Genomic DNA, 25,094 nt, shown 5'->3' on the forward strand with positions numbered 1-25,094 from the left:
CACAATATGTTCCCATTGGGATGCCGACCGTCTGTTGAAAAACACGTCCACCACACTGGACAAATGTTGTCGATTAAAATTTCAAACATTTTGTAAACATCTTTTTATGTATATTTGGAAGGTGATTTGGAATTATTTTTTACAAAGTATGAGGAATCTCTATATATTTGCATCTAGGTGTACCATCGAAAAAAAAAATTGTCTTGAACTGATAGTCTCCAGGAGATTTTTTTCAGGATCCACATTGAATTACTACCAATACAGGAGTAACAAGTGTTGTGGTAGGACTGCAGACCCTCTTTGACAGCTGTGAGTACAGAAGTTAAAAGTTTTGAAAGAGGTTTGATAGAGGATCAAATTAATCCTATTTCCTACATAATAACACCAAAATGAACTGTCCCGTACTACCATACATCGTGTACTAAGTTACAGCCCTAGATTAAATCCTACGAGGATGAATGACCCGGCCAGCGAAAGCTATATTATTATAGCCTAGCTGGCCGAGTGGTCTAGGGCGCTGGACTTGGTGCTGGCGGTGTTGCCATAGATGTCACAGCGGTACGAGTTCGAGTTTCTCGGAGGGAACGACCAAATATCTGCATAGCAAATTTGACAGTTCTAACATCGTTGGGAATTTTTCAGACATATATATATATTTATTTATTATTACCCTCAATAACATACATATTTATAAAAAAAATCAATGGTATGATATAGAATATAACATGATATTACATTATCAAATATGTCAATGTAACACGTTTTAAAATAAACGAGTGTGACTAAGTTATCAGAAAGAAAATCAAATATATTAGAGTACTAATAAATATTCAAGAAACTTTTCAGAAATTTACAAGACAGAAAGGATTACGAACTATCATATCTCAATGAACATACAGTATAGTTGGAGGTGGTTTAATGTCTTTTTCAAGTGCGATAAGTTACACATGAATCCAGTGGTAACAGATTAAAAAAAATATTCTAATACTATTTGATTATGTACACATTTTACTTGTTTCAACTGCAGTATTCACGGGACATTAACCTTTTTTTCTTTCTCCAATACCCAAATGCTTCAAATATTAACTTTCCTGTTCCACATTTTATCGTCAATAGATTAACTCATTAAATCATTAAATCATAACATTCTTATAGACTTAAAAGTACATTGTTTTATAGATTTATTTATTTAAGGGATGCATCTACTTTTTGAATACTAAATAAACTGTGTTGCGACAGCTTCCACTTGTAAACAACGTACACTGACCAAAACCAGGTTATATAGTAAAATTAGTTCAAAATTAAGAACCATTACATATAATTTAATTTTCAATGAATGACAGTCCAAATATGAGTGCATGTAATTGATTCGTAATCAAAAAGTTATTTTGTTAGGGTTAATTGCGTTAACCAGTCAACGTTAATGACGTCATAGTACCGAACCAGGTTATAAGGTTGCACTATACAAATTGGATTGAGGTGCACTGTTTCGTACACAAAACTGACCCGGTCTTATTTTGTATAACTTAAAAAGTGAAACATTTCTATAAATATTAATTGTGGGTAGTAGAGCATTCGTACATAAATAGGTGCATACTTGTGAAAGTAAAGAAAAAAATCAGGTCCTCACCTCTTCCCTTCACCAACTGGCTGTTTTTCAAAAATGCAAAATTTTGCACGAACTTTAAGAATTAAAATCATTAACAAATGGACGAAAATGTACTCTTTTATTTGTTTTTTACAATGATACCATGCCCGCTTAATTTTTCTGGCAGTTTAAAGTGCCTGATATTTAAAAAAAAAAAAAAAACAACAAACCTGTTTTTGACAATTAATTTTTGGAAGTCACTCATTATATATATATATATATATTTTGTTATGTAACCATGGCTACAGAATTTCATGACAAAATAGAAAAGAATATGTATTTTTTTTCATGGCTTTACCTAATGTAAGTTTTTAAAACACCAGTTTATTTAAGGCACTGAAGAAGGTCATTTGTTGACTGAAAATGTTGCCCATTATATAATCCTTGTACAATCCTTTAGACTTTATACATATACTTTTTACAGGAAAAAATGTTGGATTTGCTTGTTTAAGTATCTCGATATACCTTTATTTCAACAAATTGTCATAAAATTATCTGCAGTGACCTATATATAGTGGAACCTAAAAATAACTTTGTTTGCTCAAAACTAGAGCGCCAATCTATCAGAAAGCTCGTTATAAATCAAATCAAATCAAATAGTTTTCAAAGGGCTTTTACTTTAACCTGGTCCCTCCTACAAAAGAAATAGATATATTAAATACAAGCTTTGTACTAGAGTAAAAGGACACCTTGTATTTATAGATGACTGGCATGAATAAATGCTTTATGAGTTTGTATGATATTGAAAGTAAAAGCAACGAGACCACGATTATATCGGGACCAGGAAAGTCATGACAGGATCAAGACAAATACAAACAAAAACAAAAACATAACAAATAAAAAAAATTAACACACACATTAAAGAATGAATATCAGCCCGGACTCCAATAAAGAGTTAGAATATGCTTATCGTTCGAAAGTAGAAAAAGAGTCCCTGCTTTTAAAGAAACACCAGTAGAGTTCCTCGTATGAAGTCAAAACCCGTTTAAGATATTAACTTCGACTTTATGAACAAGCCTTTATTTCATTTTTAATTTGGATGATAAATTTCCATATCTTTATTATACATTTCATAATATGATTATTCATGTTATATCCTTAATCATGTATTGCTTTATTTATGATGAATAATAAAGATGATAATACAATTTGTGTCAATTTCCATCCCCATTCTGTCATGCAATGTCTCCATATATGGAATTTATATTTAAGTATTTAATTCTTATGGACTATGGACATACTTAACCCTAGTTGAAAATTTATGTTGCTTTTCTAAACCCTTTAGTTTACTTTCAATGTACGGTGGGTTATCGGCAATCCTATAGAATTATATGTTTTATTGTGTCTAAGAGTGTAGCATAAATACTATACTCGACGTCAGCTAAGCTAAAACCATAAAAATAATTTTAAAAGGCTTACAAACATGTTTACTGTCACCTACCTGTCTTTAAAATGTTAAATTTATATAATACAATTGAAATTACAAAATAGTTTCTCCCTATGAAGTCAATCATCCAAATCCGTCGAGTATGTAAATATTAATGGCAATATTTACACTGTCAAAGTCAGCCATTATTTTTCCGTTTGGTAGCTAGGGAGATGTTGCTTATTTTATGTGGTTTGCCTAAAGAACAATGATTCCAGCATGAACTGTGGTACCTTCGAACCTCTCGGACGAATTACCTGTTTGTCATCTACGAATTCGATTTTCGGGAAAACTGACGGTTTTCACCGGAGATCTCTCAATAATAATACAAACATTGTTTATAAAAAATAGGTCCAGCAGAAACCAATATGGCGGATTTTTTATAGGTTTTTATATATTCATGTATATATTTCATTTATTCATGTTGTACTTATGAGATTTATATCTTACAGTTATGATTGTGATTTATGTGTGGTGACATGTATTTTTGTTTGTTTTATAACAAAAGCATGTGTCCCCTATGTAATATGGGGTATCGACAATCGTATAGATTGTGCGTTTTATTGTGTTGTCTTTAAGAATTAGTAGATTAGGAGAAGATTGAAGGGTGAAGGTTATTTTTTGATATTTGTCATGAAATCGACATATTATAACTTAACAACGGATTACGACACAAAGTCGGAAACTAAACAACCGGTGACTTAGTTTACGTTTGGTAGACTTGAAATGTCTACTGTATTCTAATAATATTGTCCGAAGTTCTGATTGGAACTTAACGTGTGAACAACTCTGAGGAAATAGTGTCCATCAATGACGAGATTTCATTGGTTTTGATGATTTGTATTACGCGAAAGTTGTAACTCGTGACCTTCCCGGTCACTGTACGGTAATATTTATTGATAAGAATTGTTAGAATTGGTCTCATTAGAAAGGCTGAAATCGTAAAGAAATGATTTGCAGAATTTGTAAGTTTTTGTTTCATTGTGTTCGATATCAATTTCTATTTTTAGAAAAAAAAATCTGACTGGAAAAACCTTACTGATTTCCATTCATTGTTCTACATAATACGATTTTTTTTATTATGATTACCAGTTGGTTACTGACTAAATAAGTAATCATTCTGTGTAAAATAACTAGTACTTTTCAGAATTGTCTTTTATTGAAAGTTAATTAAACAATAACGAAGATAAAAGAAAGCGACAATTCGCTTGTTTGCTCAAATGAAACAAAGCATTTTGCTTTAAACGAATGTGGATATCAGCCAAGAGTTTCATAATTTATTTCAATATCTTGTGTAGTTTTATAACTATTATATTCCTGCTTCCAGGGTTAATCGCTGTCACTTGTGTATTGCCATTTGACCTAGTAAAAGGTAATCTGTTGAAAGAAGTAAGCTACAATAAAAAATACACCAGACGAACACTTGCCTTAAATCAGGTTGCCTTTAGAACGATGCATTTCTAGAGAAAACTATAACATTTAAACCGTGTTTCAAAGGTGATAATGGGTAAAAGAGGAGTTATTTCCAAGATAACAAAAACTCGTTTAAATGCTCATTCACTAGCACAATAGATTTGTCGGAAAACGCATCATGACATATAGTACTAGTGGTTCAAAAGATTATAATAATACGTTTCAAGACCAGTTACTATACTTTGTCCACAGATGTTCTTCATGCAGAATATGTCAACTTTGGCTCGTTCATTTATTAAGACGTAGTTCATTATATTAGTTAAATGCCAAAGTAGAAATTGTTTTTAAGGAGTGGGACCAGTTTGTCTGGAATGCAAAGGAATTGACAATCCATTAGCTTGTAGTGACATTGTACATTGTGGAGATCACGAGGTAAGCCATTTTTTATTTTGAAATCATTCAGGAATAGAAATTTAAACCATTCCTTCGAAAACAATTTTTTACTATTAGCTCAGGTATTTGGCAGATGGAGTTTTGCTAATCGTCTTTCCTCTTCTATATACAATTTCCGTACCCTGACTTCTTGTTCGACAGTATTTGGATAAATATATAATAATAAATTTTCTAGAATCTTGGAGTCTGAGTTGCTCATTTACTTTTGTTACTTTGTATGTATGATTTTGGTTACTTTATGTTCTTTGTTGTGTATGTCTGTTTTCTATGTCTGGTCTTTGTCCCTGGATTACATTCTTTTGATTACCGCTATAACCTTGGTTCCCTTGATTACTCTTTTAAATGTTTGTGCTGATTTGTCGCCACTGGTCAAGGAGTAGTTCTCGCCAGCAAATAATTCTCGCCAATCCATATTCCGTTCACCACTGTCAAACAACTTCGTGCCCAAAGTTTAGGAAAAAAAAAACGTCCAACAAATTGCTGGTACTTTGTTTTTTAAAATGGGCTATCACACAAACATTTTCATTGAGGATTTTTTTTTTTTTGGTGATCAGATTGGCGAGATTCGCTCCTGACTGGAAAACAGTGAGCTCTACTCACACTTTTTGGTGGAGTCCGAGTTGCTCATTTGCTTTTGTTACTTTGTATGTATTATTTTAGTTACTTTATGTTCTTTGTAGTGTATGTCTGTTTTGCATGTCTGGTCTTTGTCCCTGGATTACATTATTTTGATTATTTCCAGAACCTTGGTTCCCTTGATTACTCTCTGACAAGTATATCCTACATTTTCTGTAAATATTTGAATATTTGATGTTATTCCACAATAAATATCAATCTTCCTATTTTCATTTGTGTGGAAACTGCGTAACACAGTTCATGGTCTGTCAATTATCTCAATTTGTTATTAAATTTCTTATAAATCGTGACTACCAAATAAAGCTTAGAACAAAATGACGAAATCATAAAAATAGGGAATGAAAATAATTAGTAAATGAACTGTTAAAATCAAGGATAAATCAGGAAAGAATCAATAAGCCTCTCTGACTTGGTAGATGAATTTCACGGTCTGTGTTAAACGCTACTAAAAGATAGTCATCAAACATCTACAACAGCCATATCCTATTATTGTCTGAAACACCATGTTTCTGCCTCGGACTATAAAAAACTGCTTTTAATTGTGATTGATTGCTAATACAACCACTCTGTGCCAGATTTTATGCATTCAATTTGGTTCTTTTGATTCTGAATTTTGTTGTAATCCTGAATGATCTGATTAAAGACTTGTCAGAATGTAAAGCCACGGTAGTACTTTGAGTTTTCGATATAATAAACCTATAATATATGTCCAATGGTAAAGTGGAATTTTCTTTTATCAAGAAGTACGTTCCATGGCTTCTAGCACTTCTTGTTCATATATCTCCTTCACTTCATTTCACGAGTCGTTTTTTTATATGCTAGACTTTTTTTTACCTATTACCAGTTCTTTTTTGCAGCATTAGTTCATAAGTTCAACGGTGAATTTTCCACATTGTTAAGAGCAATATTAAGATTCAGGTATAAGTTAATTTGGTGCTATCTGTATGGCGTCGAAAATTTGTCTTGTTGTGGTTTGTTGATTTTGTCCTTACTGATTTGCTGCATTAAGTTATTTAAGCATGTCATTTTAATTCCAGCAATGCAGTGTTACAAAGTATGTCACGCCAGACGGACATTTGTTCTTTGACGTTGGATGCAAGGACGAAACGGTAATGACGATGCACATGAAAGAGATTTTCGATTTTCTACTGAAGAAAAGAAAAGTTATAGTTGAATTCATCATCATTTTTTTTTGGCCTTTTTTTCAGATATTAAAGTATACATTTACCAGTGTTCAGAAAGTATACGTTACTTTTTAGTAATGAAATTTAGAATCGTCATGATATTGATGAAAAATAAGCATAGTTTACAGGTGATCAAATGATCTCTTTAGAAAAAGATTTTTGGTATCATCACAAACTTCAATCTGTTGGAATTCTTTTCTAAATAAGATCAAATACTTGTCAGATTTGTGCGAAATTACTCAGCATTGGTAAACGAGATGGTTCTCATTCAACTAATTCGACGTTAGAAGATGCACAATCATCTAAGAATATCAAAATCTGTGAACACTGCTGTGCCAGCGACCTCTGCAACAAAGATCCCCAATGCGGTTCTCCAAGTAGGTCAACTAGAAATAACTTTATGTTGGTAGAATTAAACACATTACTGAAGGAAAATTCATCGCATCGGTCATTGGGTTCCAAAAAAATCCCAGATTTTCTTTCAATTATCGAGTTTATAATTGAGGAGATCTGGTTAGTTGAAATACGATTTAAGAAAATATTTGAGGAAAGCCTTAATGCAAAGTTTTTTGTATCGCCCTAGAATTCTAACAAATAGGCTTCTGGAGCAGGGTTATGTTGCTACAAGATTGAAGTCATCACTACATCACTATAGAAGTTTTATGGTTGTCATCATTAACTCGTGGATCTTTACGGTGTATCCATCTGCGCTATGAAAACGGATTTGCTCAACGTGTCATAGTTTTCCTTTCCTCTTTCGTCTACCCCGGACTTCACTTTTATGTTGCTCATTCATGCTTTTGTTACTTTGTATGTATGATTTTAATTACTGTATGTTCTTTGTTGTGTATGTCTGTTTTCCATGTCTGGTCTTTGTCCCTGGATTACATTCTTTTGATTACCGCTAGAACCTTGGCTCCCTTGATTATTATTTTATTCTTATTACATCAGCCCATGTATTATTATGGCTCACATAATATGTTAACGGTCGAAGTCATGAGCTAGATAGCTGGATATAAGAAATGACATTTGCAAAATTAATAAATGTTGCTTTTATTTAATGTCCATTTAAAGCTTTTTGTTCGTTTTTTTAGTAATACGCGATACAACGCCAGAATTCAACTGACTGTAAGCCCAATCATGTGGTAGTGTGCTTACAGGGATATCGTTCACTTCTCTAGGTGATAGCCGTGATCATGGTTGTCAGTCTTGGTCATTTACACATGGGCAGAAATTATGTTAATTATGTTATTTACATCCTGTAAGACATGAAATTACACTTTCAGTGATTTCAAATTCACATTAAGTATGAAAAGATAATTTGTAAAAATCTGTTGAGCAGACGTTGAAAGATATACACCTTTGTTTTTTCAGCGCTGCAACACACTGGAACTCTATTATGTTACCATTGTCAAAAACTGGCAGACCCGGCAAAATGTAACAAGATTATTTCGTGCACACAAAATCAGGTATATTTTTAAAATGTTTTAATAAAAATAAGGGTAGAATAGAACAAAATTACCGAACACTTATCCAATTCACAATCAAATCAAGTCCAAAATACATCTGGCAAAATACATATTACACCATCGGAGCAGCTGGTACCGCAATGTATGCAAAAATTTGTACTTAAAACTCTCATTTTTTCCATACGTTTCTTTGAAAGTTTTTTTTTTTCAAATGAAGCACATCTACATCAAGTAAGATTGGTATACTTTGTGTTCCAGTTTGCATTGAAAATGATTTCTAAAAGAGTTTCCTAAATGAGTATGAATTGAATAATCGTTTGTAATCATATACAGTTATTTTGGTCAAATATTATTATGTGATACTAAAGGTAATGGTAAAACAACTATTGTTTTTTTTATTTTATTACCTGATATTTTCATTTTCATTTTTTATAAACATATTATGTCTGTATATAATCAAAATGGATATAAAATCTTAATAATATATAATGAAAGGAATAATAAGACATATATATGAAATGGTATTTCCCTTATAGTTATGCTCTTATGTAAACAAGCCAAATAGTAATTTGAATCATGGCAATGAGTGGGAGGTTACTTGTATGGAAAAGGCACAGGTTAGTAATATGGTATGTTGTCTTATCGCGTAACTCTGTGATGCACTTTCATTCCGTATTGTCAACTTTACTTGAATCTATGTCAACATCCCTTCTTTATTCTGCTAATGGATTTTTCATATCACAACTCAATCGTTATGAGAGAGCTTGTCGTTAATACGTAAACTTTTGTACCGTGCTAGCCTTCTTACAATTAGACTTCTCTAGTTATTTCATGTTCTTTATTGTGTGTGCTATATTAGTTTTGCTTATACTTCATTTGTTCTATTATTTAATAGATAGAAAATATAAAATATTCACCTTAAATTCACCAACTCAGTTAATTATATCATATTTTAACTACCCTATTTATGAAATCTTGCAGTATTCCATATTTAAATTTACGTAAAACACTTAGGCTTCATTCCTTGCATTGCATATGGTAGAACCTCTCGTTGATGAATTCGGCTTCCTCTTTCGATAGTTTTGGCTTTGAGTACTTCTTGTATACAGCTAGTATTTTGATTATTATCTTCCTACATATTTGATTTTAATGCTGCTGATGAGAGGTTACTCTTTGAAAAACGTGTACAGCATATCGAAATTTACATTATATAATCTGAGTGTTTTAATATATATATATACACACAATTTCAACCTTAATTTCAATTTCATTTTTATTTAACATTATAGTGTGCCGTACTCCCAATAGGGAATTGTAACCTTGGTTGTTGTAATTCAGATATATGTAACACAGGTTGTAAAACAAAAGGTATGTACGACACCAAGAGCTTATACACAATAGTGCAATATCACAATAAAAAGGTAAATTTACACACAAAAAAAAAACGGGGCAAAAAAATCTTTTAATTCAGTTACAGCATTCTTCAATTTGTTTTGTGGTAGACTCTTTATTTGTAAAATATTTAGCTCATGTTCTTTATAAGACCTGCTAACAACCTTGCAATGAAGACTTGGAACATTTACCATGATTCCATCGTTTCTTCGGTGTAGATGCAGCTTATGTCTGTACATAAAATATGGTACTACAGTTTTATTGTTTAATGCAACATTTTTACGAATTGTACTCAATTACATAAATGCCAACCATATTAATATTACAAATATCGGTATGCTGTACACGTGTTTCATGATGTAACCTCTCACTAGCAGCAGTTGAATAAAATATATAGGAAGATCTAAAACTAATTGTATACAAGAAGTACCAAAACTATCGAAATGGAAATTTAATTGATCACCAAAATGGTTTACCATGAACGGTATAAGGAATGCAGCCTGAGTGTTCATTAATTATTCCTTTATTTTATTTTTATATATACATTTTAGGTGGCTTACCTAACAATGGTAGGTAAATCCTGTGTAATGAAAGTATAATAAATGCTGTCCTAAAGCAGGTGACACACCTGTGCGAACGTCTTAGTATCTAATAATCCCAACAACTTTAACGACATAAAAAATAAAAGAAAACAACATAGAAACAAATAAAAAGAAAGCTCATTCTACCTTAGTACTAATTATGAAATATCTACATTCAATGCGATCTTTTCAGTTACCATTCGTTGCTGCCAATGAGCATTTTTTATGTACTCTATATGTGCTCTAGATACAAGGTTTTTTTCCAATTATGACAACAGAATTATATTTCAAATCATATGAATGTGATAATGTAAGATCAGGAATAAATCGGTAAGGATGGTTTTCATTAACAGTTAATAATTACACCACGTTGGCTATTTCACATAGACATCGATGAATCATCAATTGTGTATTATAGTAATTACCACAATTATCATGTCATATATTCCATAAAATGTACCTCTCATCAGTAGCATAAGAACATGATACGTAAAAAGTAAAAATTTCAAACGTAAGTTGTATGTAAGAAGTATTTAAAACCAAAACCGCCAAAGGAGAGTACATTATTTTTTTTTTATTATTTTTTAGCCATTACTAGTCAAAGTAAGTATAAGTAAAAGTTGATGAATACATGCTGATTGTTGATATATCTATATATATATATTTCGAAAGTGATCTAAGTAAGCAGGCGCTGAAGTTGACAAGGAAGTACTATTCGAAAAAAAAAAAAAAAATCCATTCGAACTGATAACAAATACTAACAAATTGTATATGTTTCTATCATTAGTTAAAGCAGCACTCCAGCTAAGAATCATGCAAAATGTGATTCATGGGTGAAAAGCCTACACATTTTTATTTTTGATATTTAGTTTGACTTGCCATAGTAAACAGGCATTAACATTCAATTTTCACCACTGTGTCGATACCGCTGCTGGTGGATTTTGTCCCTAAGGTTATCATCAGCCAAGTTATACAATTTAAATTGTTGTAACAAGAGGAATGAAAGAAAAACTGGCTCGGACGTCGCCCAGTATAAAAAAAATCCGAACCTGACAACGGACCGGACACACTGTTGTCTTTTAAGGCTATGGTGTCCCCAGATGGGAATCCTATCACGTTCATATCTGGTATGGATAGTGCCACGACAATTCCAACAAAAGTAACCAATCACACGTTCAGTCAGCATACCAACTATTCCAGTACAAAAATTCTGACAATATTAAAGTATTCAAACAATGTTTCATCACTTTAAATGATATACATTTGACTACAACGATGACGAACCACATTGTACTATTTCAAAATGTGGTATTAAGTGGTGTCATAGTTTTCCTCTCCTCTTTCGTCTACCCCGGACTTGACTTTTTATGAGCAGCTCTGCGGGTGTTTCTAGAAAAGCAGAGGACACTTACCTTGCCGGTGCACCTGGTCCATTCTCCAAATTTTCAGTTGAGTCCGAGTTGCTCATTTGCTTTTGTTACTTTTTATGTATTATTTTAATTACTTAATGTTCTTTGTTGTGTTTGTTTTCCATGTTTGGTCCCTGTCCCTGGATTGCTTTCTTTTGATTTCCGGGTGTATCAAATTTTTCAGATTTTGCATGATTTTTACAAAGACACTACTTAAATTCTTAATAGAACTTTAATTAGTAAAGTGATCAGAACAAGGGCGCTTTAAATGAATTACTGTATCATATCATGACTTTTGTATGGGGCGCTTTAAAGGAATCACTGTATCACTTAATGATTTGTAAGGGGTGCTTTAAAGGAATCACTCTATCATTTCATAACTTACAAGGGGCACTTTACATGAATCACTCTATCATTTCATAACTTGTAACGGACGCTTTAAATGAATTGATGTATCATTTCATGAGTTGTAAGGGGTGCTTTAAAGGAATCACTGTATCATTTAAGAGCTTGTATCACAGGATTCTCCCTTTATTCTATAATTGCCTTGTTAAATGTTAAAGTGTTTTGTCCTTATTTGGTTATAGTTTGGAGCAGGCGCATACATTGTAAAGGCATTTTCACTTAGTAGCGATTGAAATAAAATCAGCTTAAGCTAAAGCAAATTGAAATGTTTTTATTCCGTTTCCAACATTATTTTGATAGTGACAACAACTTAAAATAATTAATTATACATAGATTTTTTTTGTTTCCTTCAAAACTTTTTTTCCAAAGACACGTTTTGAATATCTAAAAAATAGCTCATTGTAAAAATTATCAAGGGATATCAAATTTATTAAAGATATCAAAGTATAATTTAATTTGTCTTTTAATTAGGTAGTTCATATGATAACATGCACATCATCTATTTTCTGTAATTCTTTGTATCGTTGAAGTACAATTCAATATCTTAACAATTAAAGTAAAATAATTCCCAACATAGTCGTGCTACAGAAATATGAAATATCTACTAATGAATACATAAAACTTTTAAATTTTGATTGAGTAATACGAATGCTTGCCCTGGTATTGAATACGAACCAATCCAGTGGCAGAATTCTTTTTTTATTTGGACAAATATAGACTTCGGAAAAACGATAAAAGCATAAATGATTTTTAACAGTTATCACTCAGACTTATTTACTTTGCGGAAACAAACGTCAAATATTTCGATTGGATGTGTTTCATTGGACATCGCAAGTATTCTTTTATTAACTTTTATTTAATTATCGCTTTTTATATTTGAACTTAATACTACATACTTTAATGAATATTTCGGAAAAAAAGAATTTTAGTTATTTAAAAGTTAAAGACGAAATTCGGAGTGTTTGTAATGCGCAACCGGGAAAATTCAGTGACACAGCACACAAATAAACAAAATAAACAACAAAAAATGGATTATCAAGCATTCACTTTGATTATTACCTGAATACGCCAATAGAAAATAGAATGGCAATCTTATGTTTAATTTAGATTTTAAAACAAAGCGTAAAGATATTATTCCTCAGTACAACACAACTTTATCTTTGTTATGTAATATCATTTCTGAAATTAAAAAAAGAAATGTTTTACAGCTTCTTGTGCAGACCAACATTTATTTAATTGCAATCCAAGCGTATGTAATACACCAGACTTGGCAAAATATTGTCCTTTGACGTGTGGCTCATGTAGTGCAGGTAAAACATTTCATGTTTATTTGTATGTAATACCTTTATCTGGAATCAGTTTGTTTGAATCAAATTAGAGAGATTTTAACATATTCCTTCACTCTTATGAGACTGACTTTATAGGTTACCTGATCCAAAAGAAGGAACATCGTTTGGGCAGATCCTTTGATCTCAGATTCTGGTATATAGATGACATATTGTCATTAAACAATCCTAGTTTCAGGAATTTTATACATCGCATCTACCAAAGAACTTTAGATTAAGGACAATACAGATACTATGATGCCAGCCTCATTTCGTGACCTACGCTTAGAAATCCACAGTAAAGGAAAACTATTGACAAAAATGACTATGGTTTCGGTTAATTTATGGGTATCAATTTTTGTGATAAGAGGAAAAAAGACATTTCGTTGAACATTTTAAGTAGTGGTTCGTGGGTCAATAAAATTTTCGATGAATTTCCCTGCATTTCCGGTAAATTATTACTGACTTTGCACACAATTTTAATCGACAATCCTGTGAGTATTTAACGCATATAAACATTAGATGGTATTTTTGTGAACAGGTGTTTTACTCCATTGCAATTAAAAAGGGCTTTGTCATAAGCTGTTTCAATCACATATGAAACAGTTGTAATACATCCATCAGAAAATGCAGACTCTCAATTCTATTTTCTGGACTACGAGTAAAAGTTCGGTATGTCAAAATTATTTTTTCAAATGAAAACTTGAGGAGCCATTGCTTGTTCAATAGTAGACGGTAAGTGGTATAATCCCGAATTCTACGACAACCGATGTCAGTAGAAAGACGAGGAAATCCGAGAATACCGAACGTCACTCTTACGATTTTTTTTTAATTAAAACTGACATTACACGACTCACGAGCCCTAAGGCTTTATGGGTCTAAAAAACAATTGATATTTTGTTTAATTAAACGGTAAGAGTGGCGGGGTGACGTAATGTCGATATGGTTACACGTGTCACTTGACCATGACAAATATTAAGGTGAGCAATCTTTCATCAACAGAAAAAAATGTTCGTTGGAATCTTAATTTCATGGTTAAACACTATCCACGAAAACCACGAAAAAAAGTACCAAACGAAAACGAAAAACTGAAAACACCGTATACGACTAACGCAATGAAATTTCATTCCGCATTTGTGGAAACATTCGTTCAGCACCTGCGTATGCAGTTTTTATATCTTAACTCATTTGTTATTCCTGACATTGCCGTAACTACGCGGACTTTATGTACCGTGCTAGATTTCTTAATATATAAGGCTTCTGAAACAAGGTTATGTTGCTTCAAGATTGAAATCATCACTACAAAAATTATATGGTCGACACTATGAACTCGTGGATCGTTATTGTGTATTCAACTTCACCTCTAGAACTGATTAGAGTCATATAGTTTTCCTTCCTTCTTTCGTTTAATCCGGACTTGAACTTTTATGAACGATTAACACGTTGGTTTCTAGAACGACAGGGGACGCTTACCATACGGGTTTACATGGTCTCAGTTTTTCAAGTTTTGAGTGGAGTCTTTGTTCGTGTTATTTTGGTCAAATAATGTTTTTTTTCGTTGTTGTGTGTGTCTGTTTTCCATGTTTAGTCTTTATCAATGGATTTTATTCTTTCGATTTCCGCTCGAATCTTGGCTCACTTGAATATCATTTGCTATAATTAGCTATGCATTACTATTGACAAACATTTCTCCAAAATGTTGTTACATTGATATTCAAAAATTGAAAGTCAATAATCAATGACGAATCAATGTAAATAACGACCGAATCAAAGTTCAATGTTTTATATTTTGGTTTTCTTATATTTTTTTATGAAAATTGTATATAGAATTTTATTTTTATTGTCGAATAACTTGCATATTTCAGGGCCGCAATCTACACGTAAGTTGCTTTACATAGTGTCTTGATTTTAATATTTAATTAAAAAAAAGTGTCTAAAACATCTGCTTGTAGTATTAATAATTGGGGGAGGTTTGTTCTACAATCATTCAAAATGAAAACCTATCTTATATTGATAGTCTTTACATAATACAATAACTTTCCTTCGTTCCACTTAATTATTTAATTAAATATTATAATTGCGCTAAACCTATGGTTACAGGGTGCAAGTATATATTAAATGATTCACTCTATCTGATATATTATTAAATCTTGATCTACCTGATCTATTCCTGAAAAGCATTAGTCGGGCAAGAGGAATCCACAACAATCCTCCATGTAGTATTGAAAAACAATCCTAAACCTGTGAAAAATGTACAGTTTATCACAAATTAAAATTATCAGAGTGTTTGTGTTTTTTTTAAATGTTGGTGAAGTTTACATTTCTATTATTTAGTAAACACATATGGTATATACTAAATTCAATACATTTACACAGCTGATGTATTATATTTTATCTACAATTTACATTACTCAATCATGCAAAAATACATAAATATACTTTCTCTTTTTAGACACCATTTAATTGAATTGAATTGATATCAAAATAAAAGATATTTGAAAAAAGAATTTTACAAATTAAAGAGCTTAATATTCTAGATATGGAAATTCAAATGCATATTAAACGAAAAGAAAATTAATTGTTTTATAATTTTTTCTAGTCTTCTTTTTTGTGGTAAACGAGCTTTAAAAGTTGAGTATTACTTAAATCTGTTTTTGCCTGATTAACTGATGCGCTATCTCATATATGATATTGATTTTTTTTTAAATATTCTTTGTATTTATTTTTCTACACTAATGTTGATTTTTTAAAAACAAGTTTTAATCTATTTTTCATTATACATCTATTTGGATATATATAATCTACTTCAATTTTTTTGGGTTTTTTTGTGTGTGTGACTACATGTTAAGATAAAGCACATTATTATAGAACCAGGTAGGGATTAGTGCCACATATACGTCATAATCACGATGCATGCTGGGAACAAATCTCATTCTTCTGTATTAATGTTTGTCAGTTAGTTAAGGGTAATTAGTGAGACTCTGAAATTGAAGAATAAAATCATGCATTATTTAGATACTATTAAATTTGAGTAAGAGTCTTTTGGGGTTCCCATACTCTTTAAGTATCAGACAGGAATTGACTCAGTCTTAGTTTTTCATTTGGTTGTTACACTTTTGGGATGAGCTTATATAGATTGTATTTAATATTGACACGTTCCAAGAGTTAGCGTTCATGATTTGGTAGGTCAAAGTAGGAAATTAAGGCATGATTTTCTTTAAAATATGGTTACATATGATTTGTTAAATACCGAAAAATCATTGTTTGTTCGATAGGTTTTTTTTACAAAAAATCTAAGTTATCAACGTATGAATAAGTAACGGAACAACTTTTGTGTAATATCGAAAGAACAAACCGACAGTAGACGAATAATTCATTGATCAAACAACAAAATATAAAGCAAAATACACACGGAAAATGTGCAAAACCACCTAAAATTGCGAGTGACCTAGGTGATTTTAACGTGGGAGTAGTTTCTGCTTCGTGTTGCTACATTTTTTATTTGAAAATCAAGTTCGATGAAAGAGGAAAATCATCAATGAAAGATGGCTATTGTTTGTAATGTTGAAACATCATATCGGTCAGTTAAGGGGAAGTGACGACCTTTCTACTTTAAGCATGACGACCTTAATCTATTGGCAACAAGTCCTTATTTTGCGTAAACTGCAGAGCCCAGTCTTGAAAATCAGTATAATGATCACAGTATCTAAAATACAAAAATTCAAGTTTTATACATTGTAAATTTCGAGATGCTGTATACGTATTTCAAGGAGTAACCTCTCATCAACAGCATTACAATCAAATCAAATATGTAGGAAGATCATGATCAAAATAAAATTTATATCTAATGAAACGTATAGGTTTTAATACAAAACTCGATGCACAGGGAGTTATGTTGTTTTTTTCTTTTGTTTTTTTGTTTCGTTTCGTCTTGTTTTGTTTGTTTGTTTGTTTTTTTTTTTTTTCGTCATTGAAATAGACGTATATACCTGAATTTATCAACACCATTTTCAGGATATTGCAAAAATGATATTCTTTATTTGTTTTGGTCTTGTGTTGCAGTTTTATGTAAAGACTCAACTCTGTTTAATTGTAATCCTGCAGTATGTTCTGACCCAACTTTAAGACGCATGTGTCCTGCTACTTGTGGTTCGTGTGGTGGGTATTTTTTTTTTTTTTTTTTTTTTTGGAAGGACACTTTAAGGATATGATTTTTTCAATTAATTTAATTACGAACATTTAGCTGTTATAGTAAACAAAGAGTAATCAAGGGAACCAAGGTTATATGGTAATCAAGGGACAAAGACCAGACATAGAAAACATACATACACAACAAAGAACATAAAGTAACTAAAATCATACATACAAAGTAACAAAAGCAAATGAGCAACTCGGGCTCCACAAAAAACTGGAAGCATGGACCAGATACACCGGCAAGAATGAAAATTCATAACATTTATTTAAGCAATTGCTACTTAAATCAATACATAAGTCGCTTTAAATTGCAATTGAAGTTTAAATTATTGTTTTAATATATTTTAGGAACAGGGAAGAAATAAAAAAATAATAAAATATGAATATTATCTGTTATAGTTTTCCTCTACTGGTCATGATATATGCTATTTGCGATGGTTTTGACTTAAGGTAAATTCATATGTCAACACCATGCGAACAGTTTTCAAGGCATTAGCAACTAAGTGGCTAATACAGAAGATACTTTCCCACCAGAAGTTCTTAGGCCATAAATACTTGTCACCACGGTCGATACAGAATGACAGATTTCGATGGGACAAGTGGCCTCATTTTATATCCTTTCGTCTGAAAGATGAAAGTTTATACAGAAAATGTGCTGGTTACAATACCATTTTGTGATGTACCAGCTCTTATAACAAAAGGGGAAAATTTGGTATATGCCGAGACAAGCCCGTCTGAAATCTGTACCTAGCTAGCAAACTAATAGGTTAACCAAAAATGTTATATTACCAAATTTAGATACATTAACTTTTATGCAAGGCTTTCTAACATGTATTGATATTTAGCTATACCAGTACGTAGTACCTACAAATTTATAACGATATTTGTTAATACCTTTCAGGGATCGGAACCACCGAGCCGATTAAGTTTCCTATAAACATTCATGCATTCAATTACGCATTCACATGAAATAATAAACATTATTTTAATTACAATTAAAATATTTGGCTAATCAACAAGATATGAAGTGGATTAAACGGCCACAGTCGAATCAGGATGACGATATATGACACGAAAAAAAACAGAATACCAAAATATATAGAGCAAGTCTTCGCGCCTTTGGTATCAAAGAATGCTCAAATTCCTCTTACTAAAGCAAATCACCAAGAGAGGACAAATGTCCTGCTCTTTTACACTTTATCCTAGAACACCCTGGTTGACAAGGAAGAGCAGCAATTAAACAATTTACTAGCTTAACTACGTACATTTATATTTCATACAAGCTAAAAGTATACTTAAACACGGTGATAACAAACTGGTATCAGATTAGCCGCCCGCCCCGGCTACTCACGGTTACATGAGATAGTCTTCACCGAACTGACTTCCCAAGGTAACGTGGAAAAGTCGCTGACTTTGATATGATCCGACGTAAAATAGTGGAAAAGATCGGGACCCTTATACCAGTGGGTCTATACATACTCACATAATCCCCCTACTTAACAACTGACTTTTTCAATATTTTTTCTCTTTCCTACGGTGACGTGCCAATATCGCCTAATTAGTATGTAATTCCAAATATTTTGAGAGACAAAGATGCAAAATATCGGCATGTCATTAATCAATTCACATGATTTTTTATCCCCAATATCATTCTAACCTAGCTGAATCAAGATTAGTTGGGGTACATATTTTAGCTCCTATTCGACTGCGGCGGCCATGAGGGCATACCATGGTATTCCACGTATCCGTGTCCACTTGATATTGACCTATTCCTTCACTCTTATGAGGCTGACTTTATAGCTGATCTGATCAGAAAGAAAGAATATCGTTTGGCTAGATCATTCAATCTCAGTTTCCTCTATATAGATGACGTATTATCTTTAAACAATCCTGATTTCGGGGATTTGATACATCGCATCTACCCAAAAGAACTTGAGATAAAGGATACTACAGACACTGTGATAATCAAAAGAATATAATCCAGGGACAAAGACCAGACATGGAAAACAGACATACACAACAAAGAACATACAGCAACTAAAATCATACACACAAAGCAACAAAAGCAAATGAGTTACTCGGACTCCACTGAAAACTGGGAGTATGGACCAGGTGCACCGGTAGGGTAAGCGTCCTCTGCTTTTCTAGAAACACCCGCCGGGTTGCTCATAAAAAGTCAAGTCCGGTATAGACAAACGAGGAAAGGAAAACTATGACCTGTTGAATAAATCAGTTTTCATGGTGCAGATGGATACACCATAACGATCCACGAGTTCATGATAACTTCAATCTTGTAGCAACATAACCCTGTTCCAGAAGTCTATTTGTTAGAGTTCTAGCGCGAACCAAAAAGTCTGGCATAACGTATGAGTTGTGATATGAACACTCCATACGCAGGAGCCGAAGGGATGTTGCCACAGATGAAAGGAATGTTGACAATTTTGAATGAAAAGTCATCACGTTTGTCGTAAAGTTTGGTCAATAGTTTTCCTTTACCATCGATTTCTAAGTGTAGGTCAAGATATGAGGCTGACTTCACAGTGTATGTAGTATCCTTTATCTCAAGACAGACTGAATGATCTAGCCAAACGATATTCTTTCTTTCGGACCAGATTAGCAAAAAGAATTTAGCAAATGAAAAAGCAAAACAAAACATTTCCCGTTCGTATCGGGTAAAATATACTTTGTTTAGGGCGCTGATTAGGCGATTTAATAACGCTAGAGAAATTGGTGACCTAGCATCAGCTTCTCGTGATTTATTCCGTCGGAGCCCCTCAACCATTTTCTCTATGAAAAATGATTTTACACTATCTGTTATGTTTCGTATTTTGAGGGCAAAACTCAGTCCTGACAAGTAAGTGGTCACTTTAGAAACTGACAGTTGTTTTTGTAAGAAAGGTATGCTATGAACTTCGCCCAATTGTCAATAGGATTTGGCCGCAAATCATCCAAATTATCAAGTAACCGAAACTGAATGTAAGACTCTACTGCTATTTCATAAGTTTCCAGGTACTAGACAACATAGAAAAATTAACTAGCAAATTCTGTACTCATGTAAAACTTTCAGAATTGGAACGAAATTTCACTGCTATTGATGTCTGCTGTGGGACACATTCTTCTGAATTTTTTAAATTTACCACGTGAAAGAGAATCAGAATTCAAACATCTCGGGATATGTTCAGGTTTTCACAAAATATCAAATTCTAAACCAATTTTCTGACAAGGGCTATCACTCTTGGGGATTTCGAGGATTTATTTCGTATAATTGTGACTAGGCCATGTTATCGATTTTGAAAATAACATTCTTGTTTTTTAAATGTTGTCCCCATATGTTCAATGCGATTACTACAACGAATAATTCAAGAAATGTAATATCAGTATTCAAACCAAGAATATGGCAAATTCTCCTGTGCCACCCACCATTGAAATAAATACCAAACCCTATATCTTAAATACCCGCGCTATCACTGAACGGTTGCAACTGGTCATTATAAGACCAAAATTGATCCAGAAGAGCGTAGTTTCATTCTATTTGTCCAGAAATGATAGCTAAGTTCTAATGTCTTCTTTCATAGACTGTGTAACCCTGATTTTATGCTGAGGTTTATCACATTACTTGTTTCGTCAATTAAGCTGCTCGACCTGGAACGATACCTTGACACGCAAAATTATCATGCCTATCAAAGATTGCAATTCACGGAGTATGATTTTTAACAATTTAGACAAGAAAATAGTTTGTTACACAAGGTTTCAATCTTATCTCGCCAAAGCTTCATTACCAACGGCTTGGTGTCAAATTCTCCCCCAAAATGTCAGTACCTCTGTATAATCTACGGTTTTCTCATCCGCTTAAGGGACCCAATGCCTACCCCCCTAAACTGCAACTCTTCTGAAAGGTGGTTAAAGTGCTTTTACACTCAAAACTTCCCTCTTTTGAACACAGCAAATAGTCATTTAAGTAGTTCAAGATATTTTCAATGTAAAGCCATTGAAAAAGATTCAAACAAAGAACAGCTAACAGAGGCACCCATCGTGAGATATTTTTCTAAGTAGTACATAATTTCAAATTTGAACTTCGTAGATCGAGTTCTCTAGACGAATGTCATAAAATTTATTTTAAATGCCGATTTAATATAATATTTTGCTAAGACACTGAATGATATTTACAGCATTGTCTATACTTGAATATTTAACTTTACAGTGTTCCCTATCAATATAGTCGTTGTCAGATTTATTATGAAGAAATGACAGATTATGGATCATTCGAAATTCGCTGCTGGATCAGTTTTTGGAATAATCGAAATTGGGGACACTCGGAAGATTAGGAATGGAGGGGACAAAATAGACCGACTACTCTGTCTAGTTTTATTTCTTTGTTGATTTTTCTTCAGCAATAGTAGCCAACTCCCCGACAATCTCTTTACATTCATGACCAAACAGTAATCTAGGAAATTGCAAAACACACCTCTGTTGTAGAATTTCAATGTCTAGTTTTCTGGTAAGTCATAAATGAATTTATAATCCCGTTCATGTTCTTATGAGGCTGAAGATTGTTCCTGTCCCCTGATTGACCTTGACTGATACCCAAAGAGCTATTATAATTAGGCGTTGTAACGTACATCATTTATAATTCCATGTCCACTACCCCCATCCCCAGGAGGTTAATACTGAGTGAACCTTATTCAGCCTGATTAGTTCGTCATACATAACACAACCATTTGAACATCCAACCCCTTTCCTTGCCATGTCTCGAGCATGACACTACTATAAATCATGAATGCTGTTGACTAAGTATGCATGTTTTTGATTGTATATGTTTTTTTTTCCACAACTGACAGAAAATCACCTTCCCTTTTAGAGCAAACCGTCCCTCCAGATTTAGCTCAATATTTAAAGCCTGGTTTAACTTTAACATTAAGCTCAAATATGTGAATTCTCGGTTTACACTTTGTTTATATGATCACTATCACTTTTATAGTAAAAAATGAAAAAGATATATATGTTATAGGACAGATTGAAATTTAGTAGGATTTGAAACCCTCGATTCTAGGGAAAATTGAATTGTAATTTCTCCTAGGATAAAAACAAGTCAAGTCCTGGGTAGACGAAAAAGGAAAAAAAACTATGACACGTTGAACAAACCAGTCTTCATGGTGCATATGGATACACCGTAACGATCCATGAGTTCACGATGACGACCATAAAACTTTTGAAGTGATGATTTCAATCTTGTAGCAACATAACCCTGTTCCAGAAGGCTAATTGTAAGAAGTCTAGCGTGATACAAAAGGTCTGCGTAGTAACGGCAAGCTCTGGCTTAACGTAGGAGTTGTAATATGAGCATTCTAGACGCAGGTTCTGAAGGGATGTTGCCACAGATGAAAGGAAACTTGACGATACGTTTTGAAAAGTCAACGTTTGTCCTTTTACATTGATCTCTAAGTGTAGGTCAATATATGAGGCTGTCTTCACAGCGTCTGTAGTAGGATCTTTTACCAATAATACGTCATCTATATGACCGAAACTGAGATCGAAGGACCTGGCTAAACGATGTTCCTTCCTTTTGATTAGATCAGCTATAAAGTCAGCTTCATTACAGTGAAGGAATAGGTCAGCCAGTAGAGGAGCACAATTTGTCAGCCAGTAGAGGAGCACAATTTGTCAGCCAGTAGAGGAGCACAATTTGTTATTATTGGAATGCCAAAGGTTTGTTGAAAAATGCGTCCACCTTACTGAAAAAATATGTTGTCGATAAAAAACTTCCAGCATTTTGACAATATCTTTTTTCTTTATGATTTTGAATCGTTTTGTAAAAAGTATGACGAATCTCTATGAAGTACCACGCATTTATATCTAGATGTGTCATTTTTTTCTTGGAGTAAGAAATTGCATTTTACACAATTTTTCATGTCAAGGGAATAATGTTTTTTCTTTTAAAAACGCTATTTTGGAGTCGATGTAAGCTATAGAGTTCCTACTTCTTTGTAGGTAAAAGTTGTAAAAGATTTTCATAATTTAGAAATTGAGTGTTAGTATCCTTTACTCAATACTCTGGTTTCCTTGAACGCCATAAACATCTGCACAGACTCCTGAATCAAGGGTATGAAGAAATGCGTCTCAAAAGGTCTCTTACCAAATTTATTTTAGTAATAATATAATAGGTATCGGGAATTTATCTAGTACAAGTATCAGTGAAATCAATGCAATGACGTTATTTAACACCTGTCCAAGAAGTAAACGTAGCCATTGCCAAAGACGTCGGAAGACTAGGGAAAAAGATGCACCCGACCCTGTCCCATCATATTCACTTTCAGACAGATAGAATAACCTTCTGTCTAGTTTACAATAACCTTTACTTGTTCATTACATAAGAACGAAACTTTTTTCACTACCAGTCACCCTTCTAAAAGATCTTAGATATTTCGGACTCGTGGAAGGATGTCAACCCCTTTTCGATGAAATACAGGTTGTCCGGCATTATATTTGACGTGGCCAAAGTCCGTCCTTTAAACCTGTTAGATCTGAACCTCTTCACGGTGAGAATCGGAAATTTATACACATCCCATTTTCCAACAAAGGAATAGATGCTCTTAACATCAGCAATATTCTTCATCGTAAAGCGGTAGTTTCCAAAATTTCACCATATTTCAAAAATCAATCTGTTCCTATAGTCTCTTACAGCTACACTAAGATAATAAGTAGTAAAAAGACATTGCAGAATCTAAACATTAAGGAATACTTAAAATCCCCTCTGACATGTGACTGTGCTTCTTTTTTTAATAACAGTCCTTCTGGCCATGTCATCACTGGACATTTGAATATCATTGAGAATGAACTCCTCAGTTTCTCATGGTCCAAAATTCGGAGAATCACAGCGCCTTAATTGGAAACTTAATTTCAAAACTATAATGGATGCCAGATCATGGATAAAGAGAGAGACAAGGACTAAGAATCAGAAATCGAGTCCTTGTCAGATTGGATACGTGCCATCTAATCGTTGGTACGGAATCGTATTGACAATCTCCAGAAATGTGTCGATAAAAGACCCAAGTCCGAATTCAACGATCGTGAGGCAATTGAACGATACATGAGAAATGTGTCATCAAAATGTGTAGACAAAGTTTCGAACAACATTGTATTTGTTTGTAAAGCGCATTACTTCAGTTGCCTTATTACAGAATTAGGCAATGATAGTAACATTCCAGGTTGTGCCACATACAAATGTACTACTTCTAAAAAGAAAGATGAAATTCTAAACAACTAGAAGTCCTTCATGTCTTTTCTCAACATCGAAACAAAATTTGAGGACTTACCTTACTTGTATTGGATTCCCAAACTCCTTAAGAATCCATACAAAGAAAGGTATATAACTGGATCTTCATCTTGCTCCACGAAGGAGATGTCAGTTCATCTTACAAAGATATTGTCTGCAGTTAAGAATGGACAGCAATCTTATTAAAATACCTCCTACTCTCGTAGCGGCATTAATCATATGTGGACACATTCTAAAGACTAACTTCAAAACCTAAAATCCTGCAGTTTTTCGGAAATTATTTCTC

The 25,094-nt window shown here is 32.9% G+C and overlaps 2 protein-coding genes across 2 annotated transcripts in view; both read left to right on the forward strand.

The window, feature by feature from the left end:
- Nucleotides 1–3,969: 3,969 nt before the first annotated feature.
- Nucleotides 3,970–25,094, forward strand: part of LOC148627231 (uncharacterized) — a gene marked incomplete in the record, with an annotated part of 44,071 nt that continues 22,946 nt past the window's right edge. The window contains 6 exon segments of the mRNA XM_088569877.1: nt 3,970–4,039; nt 4,402–4,446; nt 4,837–4,919; nt 6,614–6,685; nt 6,984–7,137; nt 8,135–8,229. Coding sequence (XP_088426003.1) covers nt 4,024–4,039; nt 4,402–4,446; nt 4,837–4,919; nt 6,614–6,685; nt 6,984–7,137; nt 8,135–8,229 — 465 coding nt within the window.
- Nucleotides 8,812–17,924, forward strand: LOC148627232 (uncharacterized). Its single transcript, XM_088570002.1, has 9 exons — nt 8,812–8,846; nt 9,519–9,597; nt 10,173–10,190; nt 10,791–10,805; nt 12,774–12,846; nt 13,225–13,326; nt 15,207–15,221; nt 17,404–17,499; nt 17,884–17,924. Exons 3-9 carry the CDS (start codon nt 10,188–10,190, stop codon nt 17,898–17,900), a joined length of 321 nt encoding a protein of 106 aa, XP_088426128.1. The 5' UTR covers nt 8,812–8,846; nt 9,519–9,597; nt 10,173–10,187; the 3' UTR covers nt 17,901–17,924.

This window comes from Perna viridis, chromosome 1 (assembly GCF_037379345.1).
Source record: "Perna viridis isolate PV_CMFRI_1.1 ecotype Kerala chromosome 1, ASM3737934v1, whole genome shotgun sequence".
Taxonomy (NCBI): Eukaryota; Metazoa; Mollusca; class Bivalvia; order Mytilida; family Mytilidae; genus Perna; species Perna viridis.

Excerpts from the sequence above, each read along its gene's own strand:
- LOC148627232 (XM_088570002.1), top strand. Across the intron at positions 12,847-13,224 it reads GATGTGTTTCATTGGACATC|CTTCTTGTGCAGACCAACAT; the intron begins GCAAGTATTCTT and ends AATGTTTTACAG.